The sequence below is a fragment of the Oryzias latipes genome, chromosome 21 (genome assembly GCF_053564925.1).
Source record: "Oryzias latipes strain Hd-rR chromosome 21, Olatipes_Hd-rR_3.1".
Lineage (NCBI taxonomy): Eukaryota > Metazoa > Chordata > Actinopteri > Beloniformes > Adrianichthyidae > Oryzias > Oryzias latipes.
In genome coordinates, this window is record NC_136257.1 from 32,891,166 (window position 1) to 32,917,297 (window position 26,132).

General features: G+C 41.7%; 1 protein-coding gene across 1 annotated transcript; it reads left to right on the top strand.

Annotated features, from left to right (window-relative positions):
- The first annotated feature begins 5,711 nt into the window (after positions 1-5,711).
- Positions 5,712-26,115, top strand: nxph2a (neurexophilin 2a). Its single transcript, XM_011473651.4, has 3 exons — positions 5,712-6,420; positions 6,535-6,693; positions 23,090-26,115. The coding sequence occupies exons 2-3, from the start codon at positions 6,649-6,651 to the stop codon at positions 23,834-23,836; spliced, it is 792 nt and encodes a 263-aa protein (XP_011471953.1). The 5' UTR covers positions 5,712-6,420; positions 6,535-6,648; the 3' UTR covers positions 23,837-26,115.
- Positions 26,116-26,132: the final 17 nt, after the last annotated feature.

The window sequence follows — 26,132 nt, forward strand, 5'->3', positions numbered from 1 at the left end:
GCTGATTGTGTCTTTCTCTCAAAGATTGTGCAACAGATAAAGTCTTAGCTGATAAGGTTCAGGTTGTACATGCCCTCAGTCAATGTTGCTGTGTCACGGCTGCAATGAAAATGTACCCTTTGGTAGACAAGGAGTGACGGATGAGGTTTCAGGTCTGTACAAAAGTGAAGAGCTGAGTGAATTTCATAATCAAACAGAAAAAAAGGAGTAGATCCGCCCATGTAAGTCCACACTTTGTATTATATAAGAACCACATTTGAGAATGCTCAGTCGCTGCAAACATGGAGTCTCCATCTTTGTTTGGAAGAGGCTTTAGCTCTTTCTTTGTGCTTACCAGGTTCAGTTCAATGCAAACAGCATAGATTAACCGACTCTGCCGTGAACTCTGAACATGGATCTCCAGCTGCCAACAGGCTTTCACGCCGGATTGGGGCTGGAGAACCGGTACCTTGGAGTCAGTGACTGAAGGACATCCCAGTGCAGGAATCCATGACAATAAGCAAACATTTTTACAAACTGGTTCTTTTTAATGTTCTGTGCTCCTGTATAGATAAAGGCTCCCGGACATTCGGATGAGAACCGTGAGGTTTTTGCTTCTCTCCTCTCCTCTGAAACATCCCAGCTGCTGATTGAGGCGAGGAGAACAAACGGTCTCATCCTGCGGACCCCAATGACCCGCTGCGCCTCACGTTTAGAACAGGACCGGTTCTGAACGTGTTTTCTGAGGCGCTGCGAGCATCACATCCATGTTTCATGAGAACTTAGAAGCAAACGGAACAAAGACTGAGGAGAGACTATTCATTTACAGTTTCACAAACGTATTTCCTGTTTCTTCAACTGTTACGCGTTGAAATGAAATTGATTCAATTTTGATTGATTGATTGAATAATTTTGAAGCACTGTAGTCAAAGCAATAAAGAATGTACACAGATTTATTAAACTCATGACTGAAATGATGAAATGCATGGATAAAAAAACTGAAAATAAAACAAACAAAAAGTCTCTTAAATCACATTGACTTAATTAAATATAGTGATCATTAACTAAAGTCGAGTAGAGCTTACTTTTAAATTAATTCATATTCTAATAAACACATAAAATCTGTGAGTTAAACCAGTCTGCTTTTTCAAATAGAGGCATAAAATGAATTTCTTCAGAAATGATCAAAAAAGTATTGCTATCTGGGTTTTTTAAAATACGTTTATTAAATCCTTTATTTTAATTATCTTATTCAAACGGATTTAGATGCTTTAACAGATATTATAACTTATCCTGAATGTTCCCCGTCAGAGAAGTTTTGTTTCTGACGGTTTCTGATTAAAGATTCCAAAAAAGAAAATGCCTAAAAGCGTCTGTTTTTATATTTATAACAGTCCGTCACTGGAAGCTGCCGCGTCAAAAACATCTTTATAGTTCGGAAACAAATTCTAAAAATGTCAAAATCAAAGCATGAATGTTGTAAAATCAGCAAATTCAAACTGAAAAAGTTACAAAATGAGCTCAGGGAGACAAACAAGCTCCTCCAGTTTTGTTTTGCCAGCAACTTTCCTAAACCGCCTATTTAATTCAACCAGAAGTCCTGCAAGGACAGGACGTCTTGTTGCAGCTACAACTGCTGGTTGTCAGTCCTGATTGCACAGTTGATTCTCCGTCATCTCTGCCATGACTGAGCTGTTTCCAGAGGTTTCAAAGGTGAGTCGCTGCAAAGGTTGTTCTTCTGCACACAGCGGTGACGTCATTTTTTAACGCCGCCGTTCATCCAGATGGTGGCGCCAAAGCCACGAGACTTCATCATCAGTGTGTCTCATCCCAGAGACCCCAAGCTCTACATCCTCTTCATCAGCAGGATGGAGACGTGGAATCACACTCAGTGACTCTTCTGAACCAACATCACAGTCTGACGTCTGCGCCCTCAGCTGCACACAGAGGTGATAAAGAAAATGGCGTGAACAGGAGCTGCATGTGCTCTTTGCCCACTTCTCCCCCACTCTTGTTCACTGTTCAAATAAATCTGGGTGCGTGCAGATATTATTACTTTATCTAATGAGGACAGCAGAACTTTGATCTTCTTATCAGGTTTCTCGTTTTTAGTGCCGGAGGAACAAAGATGATTTGTAAACATCGTAAAGCTAGAGACTTAATACAGTTACTGTAATATGTTGCTTTAATAAGATGTGAACTTCTGTTAAAAAAGGCAGTTGAAACCACAAGTTAAAATGATAAACACTCACAATCTGGTACAGCTTGAAACCGAAGATCCTTTTTATTCCAAGTTATCATTTTATGAGTTTTAAATGATAAGAAGGTTAATTGAAGCAAGTTAACATTTACCAGCTGCTTTTCAGGGTCAGCTATAAAATTAAAAGCAATTGAGTGCAGCTGGTTGATGAATTCTGATGAGTTTAGATTTATATGATGCTGTTCTCGTCTGAATCTCCAGCCTCAGATCACCAGGGGCCTGTTTCAGAAAGGAGGTTCGACCAACTCTGAGGTTGAACTTGAACTCTGAGTTGGTCAATCGAGAGATTAACAACTCTGAGTTTTCTGTTTCAGAGAAGCTGATCCGAGTTAGGTCAATCAACTCTGAGTGGACTGATTCGGAGGTAAGCGTGAGCACCGTGACTATAAGAAGCCATTATCAATGGAGCGCAGATATCACGAGTCACCATGGCAACCGTGAAAAAAAGAGGTCTGCATATTTTTCGCCAGCTGAACTTGACGTGCTGCTGCAGAGTTACAGTGAATATGAGCAGATATTCCAGAAGAAAAACAACACCGCTGCATCTGCAAAACAGAGACAGTTAGCGTGGAAAAACATAGCTGCTCAAGTTAATGCCTAAGTTTGCATTTAAATCATTGTTATAAAATATTGGCTGTAATAACTTTTTAAATAGCGTACGGTGTGAAATAAAAAATGGTGATATTTAGGTGTACTTTTGAAGTGTTTTTCCTGGTGTAAATGCATGAAATGCTGCATAGTGTACAGAACCAATCTGGGGAAAAATGCATTTAACGTTGATAATGTTTAGAGGACTTTTTTGTTAACCTTCCCCTCTTGCAAACGTTGGTCAGTTAAATATTAATACATGCAATTGTGTTTTTAAAAGTGAACTTTTGTCTACTGTTGAACCTTTCGCTGCGCGAAGACTTCTCCTTTCTTTTCTCTCGTCTTTCCGACCGTGGTCAGAAGCGCAGCGGAGATTTCCTTCAGGGCCGAAGGGAATTCTCCTTGTTAACCTTCACTTCCCGTTGGAAACCCTCAACCTCCAGAGCGGATTAAGAATGACTCCAAAACAGTTATTCTGGGAATGACACCTTCTCTTTATTTAACTAAGTGCTCCGTCCTCCGAACACACAATATATTCCACGTACGCACCTCTGCTCCGTGCTCACCCCCCCCCCCCCCCCCATCTGCACCTGCAATCGCCCCTCCCCTTGTCTCTCGTGGATCGCACCCCGCTCAGCACACACACACTGCAACACTACCCTTGTATTGATCAAGTGGTATAGGTTTATACGGGATTAAGAAAGTAAGCAGTGCTAGCAAATTGTGTTTCCATAAAATAATTGTTACATTAATCTAATTCAATGTCCCTGATTTCATTTTCACGTAGATGCAATCCTGCAGGAATTAAAATAACATGGCAGCAGTTAAAAGTGAAAAAGAAATCGAGTCTTCTCAAAATCCTCGTACGAGGTAAATATAATTCTCTATGAATTAATGCAGCCTCCTCGTCTATTGGGTCCTCCAAAAAAGGACAAGCCATTCTTGTCACTTAGACCGTCTCTGTGTGACGGAAATGTGGGCAATGAAGGTTAAAGCGAAAAATACCACTTCGTCTTTAAAAAGGGGAGGGGACTGGCAGAAACCTTGAGTTTGGAGAATAAAACCTGCTCCCGACCAGGTTAGGTTCACAGCATAAGTAACCATGGATACTGACTCCGAGTAAAAGTTACCTCTCTTTCAGAAACGGGTTTGACTTACTCTGCTTTCTCTGGTTTAACAAACCTCCCATTCTGAAACGGAAAACCCAGGGTTTCCCTGATTTCAGGGTTAATGCACTCAGAGTTTACACTTAACCTCCTTTCTGAAACAGGCCCCTGATCAGTTTCATTTGGAGGCTCTGAGACCAGAGAAAAAAAGTAGATTGAACCGCAGGAGGTCAGGCTTAGTGACAGAAACTAAGAGATTAACATGCCAAAGCCATGGAGAAACAGACCGGAAGGCAGCCCAAGAGAACAGAGCAGATGAGCTGAAAACCAGACGTTTAAATAGATCAACGGTGATGAGCTAAAAGAAGACAGCTGTGGATGAACAACCTGAACCCGGTGCGACAAACAAAGGCTAATCCAAACACACAGGAAAACAATCTGAACCCTCACTTGTTTTATCAAAGTTATCATTTGGTCTCCTTTTAATACCATTATATTTAAATACAATTATTCGTTTGTTTGTTTTGCTTTTATGAACATACATGCTATGTGTTTTCTATTAATTAATAAGAAGAATCCTTTTTTTCTGGAAAATAAAAATATCAATTAAGAAAACAACTTTTTTAACTGCATAACAGCTATTATAAGGTAAAATGTATTGGAATATTGTTGTGATTCGCTGATGATGTTGTTTGACCTATGAGGATAAAGAATTCATGATTTGTAAAAAAATAAAATAAAAAAAAACCTGTTTGTTAAAAAAGGGACAGAAAATAAGAAATGTAGTTTTGCTGTATTACTATTTCTTCAGAGCAATGTGGATTTTTCCAAAATCTCCTTGAAAAAATTATGGAAAGAATAAATTAAATACTTTAAATTCTGACAAGGAAAAGGCAGCTTCTTCATTTTTATCTGTTTTAAAGGAAAACTGACCTTTAAGTTTTCTTCTTTCTGTTTGCAAAGTGTTGCATTTTTTTGTTTTTGCAATTGTTTGTGGGTATTAAATAAATAGATAAACTTAAACAAAACAAAAAACATTTAAGAAGATTAAAATCTAAAAACAAAGTTAATTAAAAAAGGACAAGGAATGGAGTCAATCAGAAAAACAAAGTTCCACTGGATGACAAAGAAGCTTTTTTTTTATTTTGCATAAACCAGTAAATATGTTTAATGAAAAACTTAAAAGGTAGATAAAATCATGGAAAACTAAAATAGATTTAGAAGAAACAGGAACAACTTCAAGGTCTGGCAAGCAAAAGTCAAAATTAGATGTTCAAACATGTGTTAGTAAAACTATTAGCAACCATTTTTGTGACGGACACATGAAGAACTGCAGCTTAAAGCTGTGGGAAGAGGATCTAAAAAATCTTCTTTAGGGCTGGAGGATTTGGCCCAAACTATCTTATTGTAAAAAGAACATTATATATTTAACATACACACGCAGATAATTTAGCATCAACGCTGAGGTAATAATAAAACTTCAGGATCAATGCATCAATAATACATAACATTTAGACAAACTAAAAACGTTCCCATAAAACCAGCTGTTCACCTGAACGCATCACATCCTCCAACCATCATTTGAGGATTTTCCTCATGTTCCTTCACTCAAAGACGCACGAATGAGACCGTGAAGGAAAATGCGCGTCTAAGAAGCGTCAACAAAGAAAACTGTTCTTGCTCTGACCACACGGGGGCGTCAAAGTAACACTTTTCTCTGGGCATGTGGTTTTTATTTAACCGCAGAAGTTGAACTTCCTCCTTCTGCACTCATGTTTTGACACTTTGTCATCTCTGAAACTGTTAAGACAAAATGTTTGAGCGCACAAAACAGAGACGCGTTTCACAGGAAAACCTCGGAGAACGGGTCAGTCAGAGCGTTTTAAAGAGCCTCACCCATTATCTTTGGCTTTGACAAAGTGTTTTGAGTTTAGTTTACATCCCTAATTCCTCCTTTGAATGAACGAACTCTTCAAAGTAGCAGTACTTTTGTTACGTTAATTTGCGCTTCGGAGCAGTTAAGGGGTTAACATCTTGGCGGCGTTTCTGAGCCAAACCGGATAACGGTGACATCAAACCTCGCAGTGATCTCTTAAATGGAGAGAGTGCAGCGTCAGGGGTGGATCTTCAGGGTCTGAACCTCTCCACGGATGTGCGCCGACCTTGGAGTCTCCAGGCGCGCGTAAAAGGGAGATTTTACGCACTGAAATTAGCCGGAGCTGAGGAGCGGAGTCATTTTGCGTGACTGCTGTCCAGCATCCGGCACACGCGCTCAGATATCCCACAGACCCCCCCCCCCCCCCCCCCCCGGACTTAATCGGAGCGAAGATCAGAACCAAGCAGGACGCAGTTTCAGCTGATTACAGCGGCGTCTTGTTGCAGAGTGCTCACTGGAATTTTTCCCATCACCCCGAGAGACGCAGGCTTTGGGAATTTCTTCGCTGAAACGAGGATTATTCCTGCGTAAAGTGCAGCCTTTACGAAACAGTAAGAAAAAAAGTTTGCATTTGCCCCCAAATCTCAATAAAAGCCCAACATTCCCACTTAGCCCCAGCAGGGAGCGTAAACGCTTTAACCTGAATGTTTGCGCTCTTCTCCAAGGTGATCTCAGTGATGCTTTGGCGCCGTGCGCTTCTTCTTGGCTCCTCCGCGTCTTCCAGGAAGGATTTAAACGCCGCTCATCTCGATTAGGAAGCGTGAGAGAAGTGGTTGAAGATGAGCGCCCTGCAGACTCTCCTCCTGCTTCTCCTCCTGCACCAGGTGAGCCGCCACGCGCAGGATTCTTGGCTGTTTTCTCGGAGCGTAAAGTTGAAGGCGCGTTTGGAACTTGGTTGGTTTGGTGCGGCGTTCTGGCTGCTGCTCAGCTGCTGCTTCAAATTCACTATATTATTTCTCACATAAACTTTTGAATGTTCCTTTATTTTTGGATCATGCTAAAAGAAAAAAATATGACGTGGATCATGCAAAAGAAAATATGACGTTTTACGCTTAATTATTTTTAAAATGTCACACTTGCAGAAAACGCTGTAAAATGTTTTATTTTAGGACATAAATCAACATCAAATATGTTCCATAATAATTCAGTCTTGTTGTTTTTTTAGACGTTTGCTATTTTATGAACAACGCTTATTTTTTATTTGAAAAAAGTGAAATAAATGAATCAAGCAGAAATCATTTTCAATTTTTTTTCCTTTTTTCATCTTTTTAAAATTCATGGATTTCTCAAATTTTTTTGGTCTTGAATCAGGTCCTTATTTTCTTCTTTCTTCTTAACCAAATACAGCTTTTCACTCTTCCATCATCTGTTTGTTAATTCGTGTATTTTTCTTCTTCTTTTCTTTTTGCTGGGAGTGTGATTTGACCTCTGTGTTGAAACCAAATCATCTGCTATTATTGCCACCAGAGTTTCAAACACAAGGACACCAGATGAAAAGTTGGATTTTGCACGCACTGTGTCATTTGTCCTGCACAAACTGATGAATAAAACAGCTTCATCTGCTCTCAGAAATGATTGTTTTTAAGCTTTCCGACGTAATCCTTCTGTGCTGTAATTTGGTTTCTGAAGATGGTCTTTGGGGAAATGTGAAGGTTCTGGTCAAATGTGATGAACAGAGGCTGACGCTGCCTCTAGTTCTTTCCTTGGGGGCAGAGGGGGATCAATTGTGGGCTTTCTCGTGATTATCCTCTGCGTGATCAGACTTGAAGCAGCAAATGTCATGCGATTGAAGACGTTTTCCACATCTGTGCTTCATCCTCAGAGAGAGCTTCTTTACAGATAGCCTTGAACTGAGCAGCTGCAGCAGCAAAGCGCTGTCTGCTTGGCTGTAATCGCCGCTGAGCCGGTTGGGAGCTGCGCCTCCAGAGAGGAGGAGGAGGAGGAGGAGGCAGGCTGCCTCCCTGGAGAGGCTCTCTGTACGCTTCAGCGGCTTCCTCCCCCTGTGCACCCCTCCAATGTCTCACTGTTGGGCCTTTCTCAAGCTGATTTTATCAACAAAAATCACTTCATCAGGGAAAATTCAAATTCTTTGAAACTTATGCTGAAAGGATGAAGACATCAACATAGAAGTTACCCAGTAAATTAAGTGGTCCAAACGATACCACCCTGATCAAATAATCCCAGCACCAACATCTGTGCCAAACCCCCAGGGGCAAGTAGGAGGGTCAGAGTCATTCCTGGGAGAATCCGTTCAGTGCCTTAACATCTGCTGCAGGTATGGATGCAGGAATGACAGCAGAGCCATGCAGATGTCTGAGTACCCCTCTCCCTGTCATCCTGCACTACACATAGGGGGGAGAGTACAGGTCTGATTTGGTCAAGTCTGGGATTAAGATAATGACAAATCTTTATGCATTAATCTCAGAATAAAATCCTTCCAGCGACTTGATGTGACAGTGAGGTAGCCGTTCTTAGGGCCGAAAGGATCAGTGGGGTGCTACATGCACGCCGGCCTCCATTCTTTGGGCTGGACGGAGCAGGGATGAGCGTCCTCATGGACAGGTGTGACATCCAGCTGTCAGAATAAGACATTTTCCACCTTTTGATCATTTAGTTTTGGGTTTAGTGTGTCCAGCTAACATTCTGTTCCGTTTTTTCCCCGTGGTAGCACGCCGCTCCACACAGAGTTAGCAAAGGCTCTTGTGAGGACAACAGTTTTCATGTCAAAACAGAAGAATTCCCTCTCTGTGGACTCCTCAACCCCCTTCCCCTTTGCCATGATCAATTAGCCTGCCTTTTCTTTATTTATTTATTTATTGTATATTTAAAGGCAACTAACACTGGGAAGTGTAATAAAATGTACAGTTGGGGGATTAGGAGCAGCTCTTTTAATCTCACGCTCCTGATAATGCTGCATGGGCTGATTGATTAGTTTTTCAGGAAGCTTATGTCAGAAAAACCTAATCCGTCTTTGGATTGTGCCAGCCTTGTAAGGTTTTCCGCGCTGCCACTTTATCATGGCGGCGAATTACGGAGCTGCTGGGCTGTGATAAGGTCCTCGTCTCTTTTACAGACCCCACCGCCCGTCCCCACCGAGCACCCCCCGTTCCCTCTGGACAATAAAAAAATAGTGTTTATATTCTTCACATCCCTGCTCTGCCTGCTCCTCACATCAACCTCTCCCAGGATTTGCCTTGTAAGAAACAGGGAGAAAGAAAGAACTTAAGTCTTCCAAAAGCCACCAGAGAAATTGGTTGGAGAGGCAGAGAAAGTGGCAGGCAGGCCAGAGAAAATTTCTGTGGAAGTGATTAAAACAGGGATTGACAGAGTGAAGGGGGCATGCGAGCGTGTGCCGCCCTTCCTCGAATCATTCTGGAGCTTACCCGGCGCTCATGTGAACATGCTCTTATATTGGGGTTGCAGTCTTTCCAGTCTGAAGGCTCGACTAGATAATCCCTCATAAACAATAACGTCTGTGGCATTTGCAGCCGCCGTGTCGCCTCAAACCCGCCAGGAAAAGGTTTTTTCTGAGGCGGAAATCCCTCCGATTCAGTGCTACTCCAGGTTTCTCTGCAAGCATCTCCCATCATCCATCCTCACTGGGAGCGCGGACAAAAAAGAAGGTCCTGGAGTGAGGAGGGAGACGCTCCAAATGATTGATCCCTGTGACACAGCTGCCCTTTGTGCTGACAAAACCTCCAATTTGGGGACTCAACGGCCCATTAATTACTTAAGCCAAATAGTTATTAAGAGCATGATTACTTTCCCAGGGATGAGAAGAGGTCAGAGAGAAGGTGTTGAGACCTCAAAGTGCTTTTGGTGCAGGAGACATTCCGTCAAACCCGTTGTGGCGGTCCCTGATCCTGGTCTGCAGCTATGAATTTTTATGGGTGCCGTGCTGCCCAAGGGGGTGTTCCATCTAGAGTCTCTGGTACCTTACAGCCTCGACATTACAGCTGTGCAATCTGAGAGTCAGCCAGCATCCTGCACTGCTTTTTACTGCCTTGCTGCAGCAAAAACATCATTTGCTGCTGACACCACATACAGTGAAATCAAGCGTGGCAGAATTTTTTTATTTTTTTCATTTCAATGATTATTTGTATTTCGCCCAGACCGCCTAACTAAATTTCCAAGTTTCTGCTTTTTATGTTCCAACAGAGCTGTAAGTCATCGCCTGGTTAGCTCCTGCAGAAGGTAATCGCGGCTCACGTCAGCTCTCAGGAAAAAAAAAGATTGACCTCTTTAATTAAAACTGTGTTGCTTTCCGGTAAAAGGCGCGGTGTGACAGTTTGAGAATGGGTACAGTGCATTTTCCTCTCTGATTTTGCATTTCTCTGTGCCTCGGAGCTGTGAAGCTCCTCTTTCAGCTCGTCATTTTCAGCCCTAACAACATGCTGTCAGCTCCCTTCTGTCTCTGTGTAGGTCTTGTGATGTACCTGTCTTCAGAGCTACTTAGGAAAAAGCGGAAGCGGCGTCGTGCCAGCTCTTGTTTCTTCTTCAAAGGCCGCCGTTTCTGTGAAATCAGCCAGAGAGCAATCAGCTTTGAGAAAAGAAACATTTGCTCTGTCAAATTTAGCAGACATGTGTTTGAGCAAATCAAACCATTTCCATCCGCTTTTTTCTTTTTCTTGGGAATTAAAACTGGCTTATCATTTATAGCACAGATTTGAAAATGGAAAATATGACTAAACGGCGGTTGTCACAGACAAAAAACAGATGTCTTTGAGGACAAAAGCTGGAAATCAAAGAACAGTCATTGAAGAATCTCCTTTAGCGAAGAGTTTTACCTTCATGTGAGGTGCTGCACTGGTCAAGAGAATGATAATTACAGCCGGTCTTGTGGGCTTTGTGGTATTATCCTTCTCAATCCCTGCTATCAGGAATCCAGAGGATTGCTGCAGGTGTCAGGAGTTGGTGCTTTGACCATGTAAGGGGATTAGGAAAGTGATGACGCGTTGAAAGGTAACGCCGCCAAAAAGTGAAGCGTTCGGGGCTTTGCCGCTGTCAAATATGGCAGGTGTTGAGATAACACGAGTATCCAGATTACCTGGAGGCTGCCATTCCTGAGGCTCGGCTGCTCGCTCCTCTCCCAGGTGGGATCTTTGTTAACACTTTCCAAACAACCAACATCATCGACGCAATTAAACTTCCCACACCGAGCTGCGCTCCCTAACATCCCATTTTCACCCCGAGGCCTCCAGCAGATATTTCACAAACTCACAGGAAACAGAAAATCTCAGAGTGTGACTAAAGCACAAAAATACTTTTTCATATTCATGCAGTTTTTAATTGGTTTATTTTTTTCACCCATGTTGCAAAAGATTGATTTCACTCGTTATAGATTCAAGAGCCACGCCTGACATTAGACAGCAAAAACCACTGATGGGCTTCACAATCTAGTCGCACGTGGATCTAAAATGTATGTGATCAGCAGCTCGGGAGGCAAAGAACGTAAACAGAAGTTTGAAATGAACACTTCTGTAATGCGATGGCTTAAAAAATGAATACATTCATATCTGGTGAATTTCAAACTGAGAGACGTGAAACTGCAAGAAGAAGAGTGATCTTCCAGGGAGGAGGTTCCTGCACTCACCTGCATCAGAGCAGGTAAAACAGAGGAACTCTTTCAGTAGATGCCACCTTAAGACAACCTGGAATATTCTGCAGGCGGGAACACGTTCACCAGTCCAAACAGGACCTCCTCATCATGCAGTCTCAACACTGAAGGCAGACAGAGAGGCACTGGGCTGCATCCTGATGCAGGAAAAAACTACATTCACAAACACAAAACAACCCTCACGATCTATGAAGGGATGAACATACTAAAATGCGTGTTTTGTTGTGTGTATTTGTGTAAAACAACTGTTTTGATGATCCGTCCTCATTTAGGTTTGGCTGCCAGACTGAGAGCGTCTGAACCCCTTCCTTTAGCTGTAAATGGATTTAGCCATTTGGACCACAATTATCAATTATGATGTTTATTTTGGTGATAAAATCATAAAGATTTCTTAAACAATCTCAAACTCAAAGTGTCTAAAACGATCAAATCCATTGCATAAAAGTGTATTACAAACAGAATAACATTGTCCACAATTTCCTTCATTTTCTAAAGAGCAAAATGAAATCTAAATGAGAACAAGTGAACATTTTCTCTCCTCAGACTTGTTAAACGATGTGTAAGGATGATCATTTGTTCGGAGCAGCCAGAATGTTGACTCATTATGACAGAACGAATAATATGGAAATCCTGTCAGAGATTAATTTCGGGTAAATATAGGACTGACTTCAGGCTAAAAAGTTTTATTTTTGTGAATTTTCCTCCACACCTTGCAGAGTGAGAGCCACACACGGTGGCATAAACAGATGTGTTTGCAGGTAAAAAGTTGCATTGGAGTTCCTGTTCATTTCAATGTTTAACTTCAAAATTCAGGCATTTAAAATGACATTATTTAGTTTAATCAAATATTGATTGTGAAACAGTGTCTGTGTTTGTGGAAAGATATATTAAACGGAAATAAATTGGTGTTTAAGCTCCAGCATTTTGCTTTTTTTTGCTCTAAAAAGCCACGCATTAAAGCTCAGACTTCAGTGTGTTTCATTTGCACTTTTCTAATCTGTAGCGTCACACACACTTGCAGTTTTGCCTGCAATTAAACTGCTTTGGTCACACTTTTCCCGTGCATATTTATTGTGAAGCAAACAGCGCATTAGCACCATTCTAAGTGAGCGTGCTCATTAGGCGGAGGTGAATCAAGTTTAACAGCTTGTGTATTTAAATGATGCGTCTGCAGACGTACAGGTGAAGGGTACGAGAGCGCCGGCTCGGCGCTCCGCCTTAGGAACTGAAGCCTACAGTGTCTTGGAGTTCGATGAGGTAAATCTAATATATTGATCAATAGATGCCGGCTGATAATGTCAGCCGCTACCCAAGATAGGATTTTGTCACACGTTAGACAGAGAAGTGACCACATCAGTCTCTTTCTCGCAGAGGTCAGGTGGTAACAGCCTAAAGGATGATGCAGGAGGGCCTCAGACATGCTTCATGCACATGCTAACTGCATACCCCCCCTCCCCACTCCCTGGCGTGGATTTGCGATCCACCACGGTGCTGAAGCACCTGCCATGTGTTTCCCCGGACAGCCTCTGATTAAAAGTGATGGCTTCGGAGCGTGAGGCTGTTCCAGCGATCAGAGCAGCAATCTATTCTCCAGCAGGATGCAGGCGTCTCTGCTGCAGACTGCCAAAGCGCCATCCAGAGCCCGCCCTCCTGGATCCAGCTCTGAGTGGGAATCATTACAAATGATGTGCCCTGAAACATCAGGGGAGAGGACGGCCGCGGAAGGTCTCCGGGGCTGAGAGGGGTTTTAATGTCAACGGGGGCCGTTTGTCACGATGGAGGCTTTGAGAGCCAGACGCTGAAGTGGATCTGTGGGTTTGCTGACAGCGCCGGCTCAGCGACTGACAGGTCTTATGTTCGACGTGGTGATGAGACAGTTTTGCACAAAAAAAAAAAAAAAAAAAAAGAGCAGGGGTGGAGGAGTTGTAAATTTGGTGGGGTGCCAGATTTTTCTTACGTAGAAAAGCGTTGAGTTAGTGAAGCTTCAGACACAGAAAATTAGCAGAGAAATGAATTGCACCACCAAAGTGAGGTCAATTTGCACAGATAAATCCATGAAGAACAGCGGGGGGCATCATTGGAAGAGCTCTGCTTGCACTGATGAGCAGGTTAATTGCCCATTTTGTTTATTGTGGAAAACTCAGTTTTCCCCAGACACAAATCCAAACCGTATGTGCAATAAAAAAGAAAAAAAAAGAAACGAAAGATTTCAGGAGTGTAAAAAGGTAAAAATGAAGATGTTTCTGAGGAAAAAGCGTGCAGCCATGCCCATCACATCGTCACCAGCTTGTCATTGCACGCATGTGCTAACGGCATTTCGTCTGATGGTCCAGAGGCCAGATGTCACCGGCTTCCTAATAACTTTCTAGAGGCTGGTTCTGGTCACTGTGGCAATTACCTTATGTCAGGCCTCTAAAAGATATCTCTACCCACGGGACAAGCAGGCAGCCAGCTCCATAACACTCATCACAAATGAAGGAGGAGGCTGATTCTCCCCGACGCTGCTCAGAACTCTGCTCCTGTTCTCCTGCAGAAAAACTAGACTCTATTGATTGGTGCAACAATAAAAAGTCCTTATCTTTCAGCTGAATAGGTGAATTTTACTGGAACAACGATACAAAGGTGACGTCTGAAGCCAAAATATTCAGATTTCTGCAGAATAGTTTCAAACATTTTTCTTTTTTAGCAACAATTTCTTCCTTTTACTCTGCAAACTGTGAAAAAAGCTTCTGAAGTAAAACTTACTTTCCATTTGATCCACTAACAGTGAATTTATTCAGCTGAGAATGCATTTCTGACACGCCACGAAATAATGTGACAAATAGGCCGGGCACAATAATTGCTCGTGAAGTAAGATGAAAGGCTGGAGATGCTTTTGCAACTCACCCGACTCCTCCATAAAGCACAAAGATTTCCTCAAACAATCTTTCATCTGTTCTTCGTGGGTGTTGTTTAAAGTCATTTTATTTTTCCAGCTTTTATGAAAGCATGTTCAAAATCAGAATAATCTCAGAGTTCTCCATTACACTAACATCATTCAGTAAAATTCAGGCAAATGGGAGCCGGTTTAGCTCGTGCTGGTTTGCGGCGCCTTCCGTCTATGAATCCGGGGTTCAATTCCAGGCTGCTGCCTATTCCCTTCTCTGCTTCTGTGCCGGTCCCAAGCCCGGTTGGATTGAGAGGGTTGCGTCAGGAAGGGCATCCGGCATAAAACATTGCCAAGTTTACCATGCAACTCGTTCTCGAAAGAGAGGTTGTTTCGCTGTGGCGACCCCTGATGGGAAAAGGCAAATTTGGTCAAGTTACAACGAATTACACTACATTTCATATGAAAGAAATCCTTTTTTACCCATAAATATGTCAATTCTGTGGACAAAATATTTTCCCTGTCAAAAACTTAAACAGCTTTGATACCATCAGTCGAGCTGAAATGCAAATATTTCTTTTGACTCAGTATCTGAGCGCACAAAAGGGACTTTTTTCTGAATCCTGAGCTGGCTGTCGTCTCTCCACCTGAGCAGACTGCGTGGCAGCAGACGGCAGAAATGCCACCCAACTCTGACTTCCTGTTCCACCTGCTGCTCGCGTGACGTTTCACGTTGTGTCTGAGTGGATGGAGCAGCTTTTGGACCGGAAGAACAGAACAAACACACTGAACACTTCACCTTCCCTGAGAGCAGAGACTCTGCTGACTCGTCATGGGGAGGGGGATTCCTGCACTGATAAATGTGTTGTGTTTGCAGGAAAACTCTTGTTCTCAATGACTCAAATTCAAATCCTTTTGGAATGTTTGAGTTTTTTTCCATCATTCTTATCAAAGTCAAAGTTTTTCTCTTGTCACAAGGTTTCTGAGCTGCTGATCTGTTTTTTTTTTCAGGGTACATTCATATTTTGGAAGTGAACTTTGTGCCACTTTATTCCAGAAGCTGTGAGTCAAAGATTTTTAGCCTGAACAAGAACAGCAGCTATTCAAACTGCATCAGCACAGCACAGGTAGCAACCAATCCTCTTCTAGAAGGGGTACGGGCCCATTACTGGACATTGATTCTTGCAAAATGGAGGAGAAATTGCTAAAACGTAGCCACATTTATGCACAAGCAGACTTTGCCGGTCATGACAAACACTCGGAAACAGGAGACAGCAGAAATGATGGAAGCATTTTATCTCACATGTTTTTGACGGATTTCGCTTGATCTCGGTTTCCAGCACTTCTGATGAGTGAGTCTTACTTCCTGTACGCGCTGCCGGAATCGAAAACAAGTCAAAACCAGCAGCAAGTGGTGCCTTTTGGACTGAAGCCTTCAGTGACATCACCGCTCCCACTATCTATGTAGACACACCCACCAAAGTCTTTCCCACCCAAACCCTTTTGGGATCACAAGGCTGTCCTACTTACTGATGGGCGAAGGCGGGGTTCACCCCGAACAGTTTGCCAGCCTGTTGCAGACACTACAATGTCATTAAAGTTGACATTGCTTTTTCAAACATGGATTTCTTCTATAGCATTCCTATTTAAAAAAAAAAATTCTTCCTCTTGTTCCCAAATGATTGAAAGAAGGGCTACATTTATGTTTTTTTAGGGGAGTTTTTAAAACACGGGGATGAACGGAATTAATCGTCATCATTTATTTATTAATGAAGCACCTTCCACCCCTAGGCAAGGAGGCCCAAAGTGCCAAACACATGGAGAGCAAAACATTGTACATTTATGAAAACCAAAAGAATTTAAAGCATAAAACCAAATTAAAAGTGATTAAAACCAGGGCTAGGCTGATGCTAAAGTGCTGAAGAGGAGGAACAATTATTTTTTTAAAACTCTCCAAGAGCGTGACCAAATGATTCCAGGAGCAAAGACAGCAAACGCACGATCGCCCCAAAACGGACGTTTGATTCTGGGAACCATTAACACAAACTGGTCAGTGGAACGTAAGGACTTTAGGGGGGAATATCCTAGAAGCAGACTGGAGAGGTGAGAAGGTGCTGTGCCTAGAATAGAATAGAATAGAATAGAATAGAATAGAATAGAATAGAATAGAATAGAATAGAATAGAATGGGTCTTTAATAATTCCTAAGGAAATTTTAAAATGGCCATCTGCTCACACTCATAAAACACACACACACATTAAAAACAAAAAAATAGAAAAAATAGCAATAGATTAAAAAGATTAATAGATTAAAAAAATAGAATAATAATTTAAAAATAATGGGTAAAAACCAATGGGTAAAAAAATAAAAATAAAAGATTGCAAGAAATTTCTTTTAAGATGCCCTGCCAGAGAGTTGTTTTGCCTGATGGTAGAAGGAACAAACGATTTCTTCAGTCTTTCTGTGGAGCAGCGCTGGGACAGCAGTCTGTTCAAAGAGACCACGTTCGGTGTTATGTGGTCAAACTTCTTTGTCCCACAAATAAATCTGGCTGCTGCGTTTTGCACCAAGTGCCCCCATGGCTATGGATGTAACCCAGCGTTTAAAGAACCGCAATAATTTAGTTTGGACGACACAAAGGCATGGGTGACAATTTCAAGGTTCATTTTTGATATAAAAGACTTAATCCTAGCCAGACGTCACATCTGAACAAAGCAGGACCTGGTCGCAGCTTTTATTAGATGCAGAGACACAAACAAACAGGCTAGAACACAAAGCTGATCCATGCACACATTTCTGAAAATAGTTCTTATTGAGCCTGGGGAGGCGTACCTGTCATCCTTGAGATCAGAATCAGAATCAGAATCAGAATCACTTTATTTGCCAAGTACAGTGCATGTACAGGGAATTTGACTTGGTTACTTTTGCTCTCGTGCAAACTAGCAAGGTAAAAAGGATAAATAATAAAGATAAATAATAAAAAGAAGGTAGATGTAAGGTGGCTGTATGAATAAATAAACATAACTAAGTAAAGGAATGGATTAAATAAAAAAAGTCCAAAAGATGCAGCAGCAGTAATTCCAGTTTGACAGTTTGTGGTTGTACAGTGTCCCTGAGTAGTCCGGAGTCAGGAGTTCATGAGAGTGACAGCTTGGGGGAAGTAGCCATCTTTGTGGCGAGTGGTTTTCGTTCGCATTGTCCTAAAGCGCCGTCCTGATGGGAGGAGGCTAAAAAGGCAGTGTCCAGGATGAGAGGGGTCTTTTACGATCCTGCCAGCCCGCTTCCTGACTCTGGATCGGTACAGGTACTGAATGGGGGGAAGGCTGGAACCAATAATCCTCTCAGCAGATCTGATGATTCTCTGAAGTCTGTTTCTGTAGTGTCTGGTAGCTGAGCCAAACCAGACCGTGATGGATGTGGTCAGGACAGACTGGATTATTGCCGTGTAGAAGATGGTCAGCAGCTCCTGAGGCAGGTTGAACTTCTTGAGTTGTCGCAGGAAGAACAACCTCTGCTGAGCCTTTTTCCGGAGTGAGTCAATGTGAGCGGACCACTTAAGGTCCCGTGAGATGGTGGACCCCAGGAACCTGTGTGAGTCTGTTGAGGGGACAGTGCTGTTGAGAATTGTGAGTGGGGGGGGGAGTGGTGGTGGGGTTCCTCCTAAAGTCCACTGTCATCTCCACTGTTTTAAGTGGAGATGACTGATCTGATTGGCTCCTCTGATTGTCTGCTTTCAGCTTCCTGCAGCCTGCTTTGTGGATTCTGAGGGCCTGAGTCAGACCTCACAACACAACTTAGCTGAATAAGAACTCTGCAGTAATGTCCAACACCATCAGCAGATCAATATACAGCAGATACATGAAAAATAAAAACAGACATGAACAGTCACAGAAATGACTAGAATTACATTTGTAGGAAAAGCAGATCTAACGTGTTTTCCAGCAGAGGAAGCCTTGCAGGTCCTGACACCCGTCTTAACGTTGTGCACGACTCTTATGGAAACTTCAACATTACCAAACCCTTTCAGCCTTTTTGCTATATATTGGTTTAGCAAATCCAACTGAGGTTTATTGATCATTAATGATTTTTTTCACTGTTTTTCCTTTTCTGACCAACTGTTATCTTCCATGTTGTTGTGGAAACCTGCAATGTTTAATCTTTTGTTTTTTTCCCATGGCAATACAAAAAACAACAACTTTATTGAGCTTTTAAGTGTATTACAGTGCCCATTCCTCTCTTTAAACAACCTCAAAGGGGTATTTTGATCCGTTCACGCATTTTTCTGAGTATCCCTCTTGAAACCTGCTCTCTGAGCACCAGCTCCCTTTTTTTTTTTTATTAGGTTTTGATTCCGTATTGATCATACAATAACTTGTTAGTTTGGATGTTTTTTCTCCAGCTCCTTCAACTAATTCAAGATTTCAAAATGAATCCATAACATATTTAACTGCCACAATAATAGTGTTGGCATTTGTAACTAATTTGGTTTGTTTTGTATAATTCTTTTTCTTTGTGTATTTTCTCTTAATTTTTGTGTATTTTCTCTTAATTTTTGTGTATCTTTTATATTTATTTTTTAACATGTCCAACAGCTGAGCAGACAGATGAGAGATGAAAGCCTCTTGTGTTGGACATATTCTACTGTTACAACAAGGGTTATGAATCTTCTGACACACCAGAGGTGTATTTGAATAAACCCCCTTTGTAATATAGTCTAAGTTTTCTTCATCTTTAATATTTTTGTAACAGTTGTTTGTTGGACCGGACAGAAAAGAAAAGGGGAGAAGAAGAGAGAGGGGTGTTGGGGGGGTAGATTATAGAAGAAGGGGGGTAAAACCATGAAGCGGCATAAAGCAACAAGTTGCAGGAAGGTTATAATCATTACGGTTAGATTTAAAAGCAATACAATTTTTTTTAATACAAATCATTTTATATGGGGGCGAGAGGTGGGCCAGAAAACTTTAGAAGGGTGGCAAAACATTAGAGTAGTAGGCCATTACAAATGACACCATTAAAAATAAGTATTTCTTTCACTATCAATATTGTTTCTCATTGGATGTAAAAAAATATTGCTTTTGTCGTTTTTACAAAGCTTAAAGAAGTATTGAGGATTTCTTAATCTTTGTCAATAATGATACCATTATTGACTCAAAAATTGGGGGGGCAGGTGTGGGACAAGGCTTTTTGCTGCCCACCTGTAGCTCCGCCCCTGGTTGTGATGCAAGCTTTGTGTTTTCCTGTTTTGTTTATGTCATTTGCCATAAGGAAACTGTGTAATGAAGTTGTGTGTGCACTAGTGTGTGACGTCGTGGAGATAAGAAGAAAAAAGTCGCAACGAAAGTTGCAAATAAAACACAACAGCCCAGTTTCTTCACCAGTGAAAGTGATAAAATATCTGAATCAAATTTTATCCTATCACAATCAATACCAAATATAATTTGCATAATTAATATACTGATTACATTTTTAACTATTCAAATTTGTGGATAAGACGTCTGCAGTTTCTTCAGTAGACCAAAATGGGCAATAAGTATTCTTCCTGTTCAATAATATTTACTTTTGAAAGCCAGACGTTGTTTACTTACTGCAACAGGAACATCTTTTAAAATTATGTGTTATTTGATTGGTACCAAAATCCTCTCATTGATCGTATGGACTGTTGTGGTTTTAGCGTCTATTCTTCTGTGACAGGTTGATGCATGTTTCTCTGTGAGATACATGGAAAAGGAAGAAGAAAAACCACAGACACACATCCGCCTGCGTTGGCGAGCTGAAGTTTGCTGTTCTCAGTTCTCCAAGTCTGCTCATATTATCATAATAATGTCTTGTTTCAAGTCGCCCTGAAATGCCTGGAGCGTGGCTGCACCGATTAGGAAATCTTAATTAAGCTTTTGTAGATTCTCCTTCATCAGACCTTGGCTCGTTTTGTGCAAAAGCCGTCTTCTCTCAGTCCGTATTTAAGAAGCACCACTTCTGTCTGAACGAACGGGATGGGCTGGCGTCTGTGTGTGAAGCGAGACAGTCAGCCAGACGGAGACCAAAGCCTCAGTTTCGCTGTGAGCTTTCAAGTTCCCCGTTTTCCGTCTCTCCCCGGGCCTTTAAGTATTAGGTGTCCCTACTCTGATCCGCTTGTTGTCGCAGCTATTTCCCCGGTGGCTCATCATACCTAAACTCCTCTCTCATTTCCATTATAATCACCTTAGACAAAGCTCACCTGAGATTTACGCCGAAACACAATTTAGTTTCACCTCTGAAGCCGTGCAGCATGACACCCGCTGTGTAATGGATGAAACGCCTGGGCTGCTGGGAGGACCAGCGGTGACGGAAAATGTTCCTGTTGGGAGCTACAGATTTTATGTTCAGCTTTGGGTGTTATGGTGATGTTGTAAAAGTTCAATCAAATTAGCAGCAAGGCTCACACAAGGTATTACTAAGTGGCAGCATCAGCTGGGAGTGTAGCCACTGGAAACGGTCGATTAAACGGTTGTAGCTGTGATGAACTGCACAGAAGGACGTTATTACCATGTTGTTTCATCCATCTGTGTTTACAGGGAGCAAGTGTCTTCATTAAGCTTTAGGGGAGCTGATGGATCAGCTTGAGCCAATGTCCATACGAGACACTAGATGAGCGATTTCTGCCTGCTGTGCAGAGGTGCCGCTGCAGCCAAGCAGCGCTGGGAATACGCCGCCATATTTACCGCAGCGTACGGTACACAGCACAGGGATGTGCAAACCCCCTTATCCATGTCAGCTAGAAAGGTTTCCGAGTAAGTGACTGTGACAAAACAAAGTGAGGCGGACGACCCAGTTTGTTTGCTTCCAACACATGTGCTTCACTGAGGCTTGCAGCTAATTTATAATTAGTCTGGGAGTGTAGCGCAGCGTCTCGCTGAGGATTCAAGCAGCGGCTGCTCTTTACTTTCAACATCTGCTTCCCTCAGTGATCCCTGCAACGTGGCCCAGGGAGAGGAAGCACTTCTAATTACAAATAAATCTAGCTAAGCTTATTGCTGTGAATTATTGCAACTTTATCTGAAGTGGACCAGGAAGTGCTCCTGCAGCTAAACAGCTTTGAGGTGCACACAGGAAATGAAACTACGTTGCAGAAGTACAATTGTGCGTTCAGGAAGTGGTTCACCACGGCGCAGCGGAGGACTTTATCATCGTTGGACATGATTACAATGGCAAATAGGTATAATAGGTATTTGGTTCTTTAGAGAAACTGTGAAAGTGGCAAGAATTTAAACATCTTCCAGATCTACCTTTGACATCCCTGTAGCTGCTAAATACATTTGTCTTTGTTTGTTCTTGGTCTAAGTCAAGGTTCAACCAACCCCCAATATATCCCTTGTGTTATTTTGTGGAGTCATCTGGACCCCACAAGATAGCACAAGGGATAAGAGAAAATGAGAAGTGCATCCTGGCCTTACAGTATGTCCTTTAAAGGTTGTTGTCCATATCTCATAGGTAGCTCGATCACTTGAGGCAGTCGTCTTTGTCTTTCCTAAAGAAGGTTTCTTAAATTGCATCCACGTATTTTCATGCTTCTCAAAGTTGAAAAGCTTTTCTAGGAATTGTTGTCATTTGCAGGAGACCCATTCTGATAAAACTTGTGTTTTTTACGTGGTCTTGTGGCATTTTTCTGATGATAGAAGAAAATGAAGCTTGAAATTCCATCTTAAGCTTCAAGAGAGAGTGTAAACCAGTAGGTGGATGGGGGCGGGCTTGCTCTGCGTCAACAATCCCGCCCACAATTCAGAGGTGAATGAGCTCCTGCCGCTCTGTCCTAGAAAATGACAGCTATTTTATAATTTTGTCTAAAAATGGCATAATCCTAAGCAAAAGACCACTTTAATTGAATAGATCAAAAGATGACTGAAGTAGGACTTTAAGTACAGCTATGTGTTATCTGCATAAATGTGGTAGAATTCACTGTTTTCATGAGTGATTTGGCCAGAGAAACATATGTGGACCTATAGAATTCCATACAGATCAGGTAATTGTAATCACAAAAAACGCAGACAGAAAAAGGCAAGAGATTTCTGAAAGACTTCAGACACCGTGACAACCTTGTGAAGACAACAAATCCAGTCTGATGCAAAGCTAATGTGGCAAAGAAAAGTTCAAATTCGATTTTTTACACTACTTCATCGAAAAAGCATTACTGCCCATCTATACCCAAACTAGACTTCACCAACAGCTTAGTAGGTCCTTCTCCTCCTCTCACTGTAGTGATGTTTTCCTTCATTGTACACATTTTATTTTGAAATCCTTCACATCAGTGTTGGCTCTGATGATAAACTGGCTAAACTACCCAAAGGTACTAAATGACAAGTCCTGTATTATTAAAGCTACAATCAATTTCATCAGGTTTTTTGTTTGTTTTATTGCTTTTTTCAAAAAGTGAAAAGTTGAAGAGTACATTCTCTATGTGTGTGTGCCAAGTAACACATTATTTTTACACATTTTTATATAGAAGTCCCATTTATCTTTCCAAAAAAAAACAACACAAACACTTTGTTTCCTGTTTTCTGTAAATAAATCTGTAATCATTACGGGCTGCTGATTTGCTTGTGGGGATCTAATCCTCTAAAACTCTAAAATGTTGTGATGCGATTAAGAAACATGACTACCAAACGTGTGTTCCAGTCAGAAACAACACGTGTCTTTTCTGCAACATTGTTCAGCACACATTTTAATCTCATTTATGTGTTTATCGTTCTCTCTTCCTGAAAAGGTCACATGCAGCAAGGTGCATGGAGGAGCCTCAGAGCCAATCCAGTGGACGGACCGTGAGAGCGAGCAGAAGACATCTCCCGTGGGGGCCAGTCCACGAATGATCAACCCCCTGCGTTTGTTCGCCAGGGGCTCCCCCGAGCTCAAGGGCGGCGTGAGGGAAATGACATATTTACAGAACATTGAGGACTTTTGGGACTGGTTATCTAACCAGACAGATGTTCAGAGCGCTCAGGCCAGAACTAAACGCAGACCCATCGTCAAGACTGGCAAGTTCAAAAAGATGTTTGGCTGGGGGGACTTCAACTCCAACATCAAGACTGTCAAGCTCAATCTGCTGATCACGGGTAAGATCGTGGACCACGGAAACGGCAGTTTCAGTGTTTACTTCCGTCACAACTCCACCGGGATGGGGAACGTGTCAGTAAGCCTGGTGCCGCCGTCCAAGGTGGTGGAGTTTGAGATCAGCCAGCAGTCCACACTGGAGACCAAAGATACCAAATCCTTCAACTGTCACATCGAATACGACAAGACTGACCGCAGCAAGAAGACTGCTCTGTGCACCCATGACTCCTCCAAGGTGTGCTATCAGGAGCAGACGCAAAGCCACGTGTCTTGGCTGTGCTCCAAACCCTTCAAAGTCATATGCATCTATATAGCCTTTTACAGTGTAGACTACAAACTGGTGCAGAAAGTATGTCCAGACTACAACTACCACAGTGACACACCGTACTCTTCCACGGGATGAGGTAGCCTTTAGAACAGCTTGGGTTGGTCTCATCATGTAAATACGAAGCTGTAAACTCCCGACTGTCTCCCGAAATTCCTAAAAATCCGACCTTTGTTGCTGTACGTACAGCTGAGTGGGACGCTGGCTGGAGGGACGTGGCTTGACCCCTGTAGATACTGAACATGTATGAAGATCCGGGGTGTGGGATTTTAATAGCAAAGTGAGATTTGGAACAATGAATCATTATCCTTACAGCAGCTCCTGCTCCCTGGAGACCCGATGATATAATTACTGTGTTGTCCAGATGTTTTCTTTGAGGCTAAACCATAGGCAACTGGATAGCTGGCACACTAACAGTGTCAAGATACTGCCTCACCTTATTTATGTAAAAAGAGGATTTTTGCATCAGACTAAACTAGATTAGCGAAGATGAACGGTGCAAACATGTTTTAATTAGTTTAATTATCAACTGTCTTACAGAAAAAAGGTTTTGCTATTATTTTTTCTTAATTCTCAATCTTTCTTGTGGTTGATTTGACATCCTTTATTTGGTTATGACTAAATTAACTGTCTAGTTTTAAAAAAGAAAGAAGATGACCACACCCCAGGGAGAGTATCAGTTACCTAAAATGTGTAGATTTCCTGGTACAACTGAAGACACGAGTGCGCTTGACGTGATCCAACATCCCTGACTGCAGGACGGACTTTAAGAGTGAGTCGCACACTGGATTAATGTGTCAGGAGAGGGGGGTAGGGGGGCAGTAATTGGAGGACAGGTGGATTTAGTGAGTCTGGCAGACAATTATCAGCACTTTGTAATGGTCCTGCCACCAGCCCTGACATTACCTGTCTTTAATAGGCTTTAATTAGCCTGGGAAATTTCACTTACCAAGCAGGGAGAAATGAAGGGAGAAAAAGAAATACATAAATGAAAAAAGCAGAAGAACAGATCCATCTGCACTTTTAATGAAGAGAGAAAACACGTTTAAAAATAACTAGCTTTTCCCAATCGTGCGGCAAGCTTAAGCCGGACGTCCTTTGCGTACATTCCAGCTGTGTATTACATGCGATAACGTGCTTTGACCTCCAGTTCACCCATGCGGTTTTAAAAGGATTTGTCATAAACCGTCACCATATTAAATGCCACAAACTGTTGTCTGTGCTAACGGCAAAAAAACTGCAGGTGAAAAATCTGGAGTCACCAATTTTGATGATTTATTTTGTAGAAAACAACAAAAAACACACACATATGTGACAGAAAATACTTTTATTTTGCAGTTGAATCATCTGGGTAAATATATATATATAAATATATATATAAATATAAAGCTGTTTTAGAGGAAACTGTCTCTGACTGACCTTTACTTAGCTAAAAAAACCACACACTGTGAATCGCAGATGGTACCAACAAGAAACCTGTTTTAAACAAAGAATTACAGGTCTGTTGGAGTCATTCTTGTTATCTGAGAAGAAGAAAAATAAGTTTTTAAATTTCCAGTGATGCAAAAACAAAAGAAATGATTTGATTAAATTTGGGACATAATGTCTTAATCTGGATTTTTTCTGGTCATGGATGAGATTTCAGTTTGGTTTTGGCTGAATAAAACAAAAAAGATAAGCGTGTTGAGAAAAAAAATCTGCAACGGCATAAATGCCTTAAAGTCAGCCAGAGCAAGAAAGACAGGAATCTAACCTCTACAAGACATGTCCACTTGTTATATTGGATTACTGGGGAAATGATGAGACGCTGTAATTATGTTTTTTTTATGCTCAACAAAAATGATGTTTGGGTTATACCATTGACCACTGATGACAATTATTCCTGTCCCGTCTCCAGCCTCTTATCATCATCTGTAAATGTTCCTGCCACCTTTTTTGCTACGAGGTGTATTATAAATTGGAGCTAATCTGTGTTTAGTTTTTCTCCTTTGTGCAAATTCTGTGTATTAATGTGAAACTCCAAAACCCAACATGTTGAAAAATGACGTCAGAGACGACCTTTTTTCAAACCCCCACCCAAGAAAAAAAAAAAAATGTATTCCTTGTTTTTGGTGTCTTCTCAGACCTTTTGAGCCAATAATTGTCCGATTTGTTGCCTAAAGTCATCCAGTCCTTTGATTTCCATGTTTTCCTGCTTGCTCACACCTGTTCAGATTCTCCTGTAAAATAGGACATAAACACTTCTCTGTGTTGTGTTGATTTCTCAATATTTGTTTTCCAATGGATTTCATTCTGTTCAAGTGTTATTGGAAAAGAGCAGTTAAGGTCTCTCTGGCATTAAAGTTTCTTTGAACTTGGCTCGTGGCATTTTGAC

Bases quoted from the DNA above. Each gene is read 5' to 3' on its own strand.
- nxph2a (XM_011473651.4), top strand. From the start codon at position 6,649: ATGAGCGCCCTGCAGACTCTCCTCCTGCTTCTCCTCCTGCACCAG. The intron at 6,694-23,089 runs GTGAGCCGCCAC...CTTCCTGAAAAG, and splicing joins TGCTTCTCCTCCTGCACCAG to GTCACATGCAGCAAGGTGCA.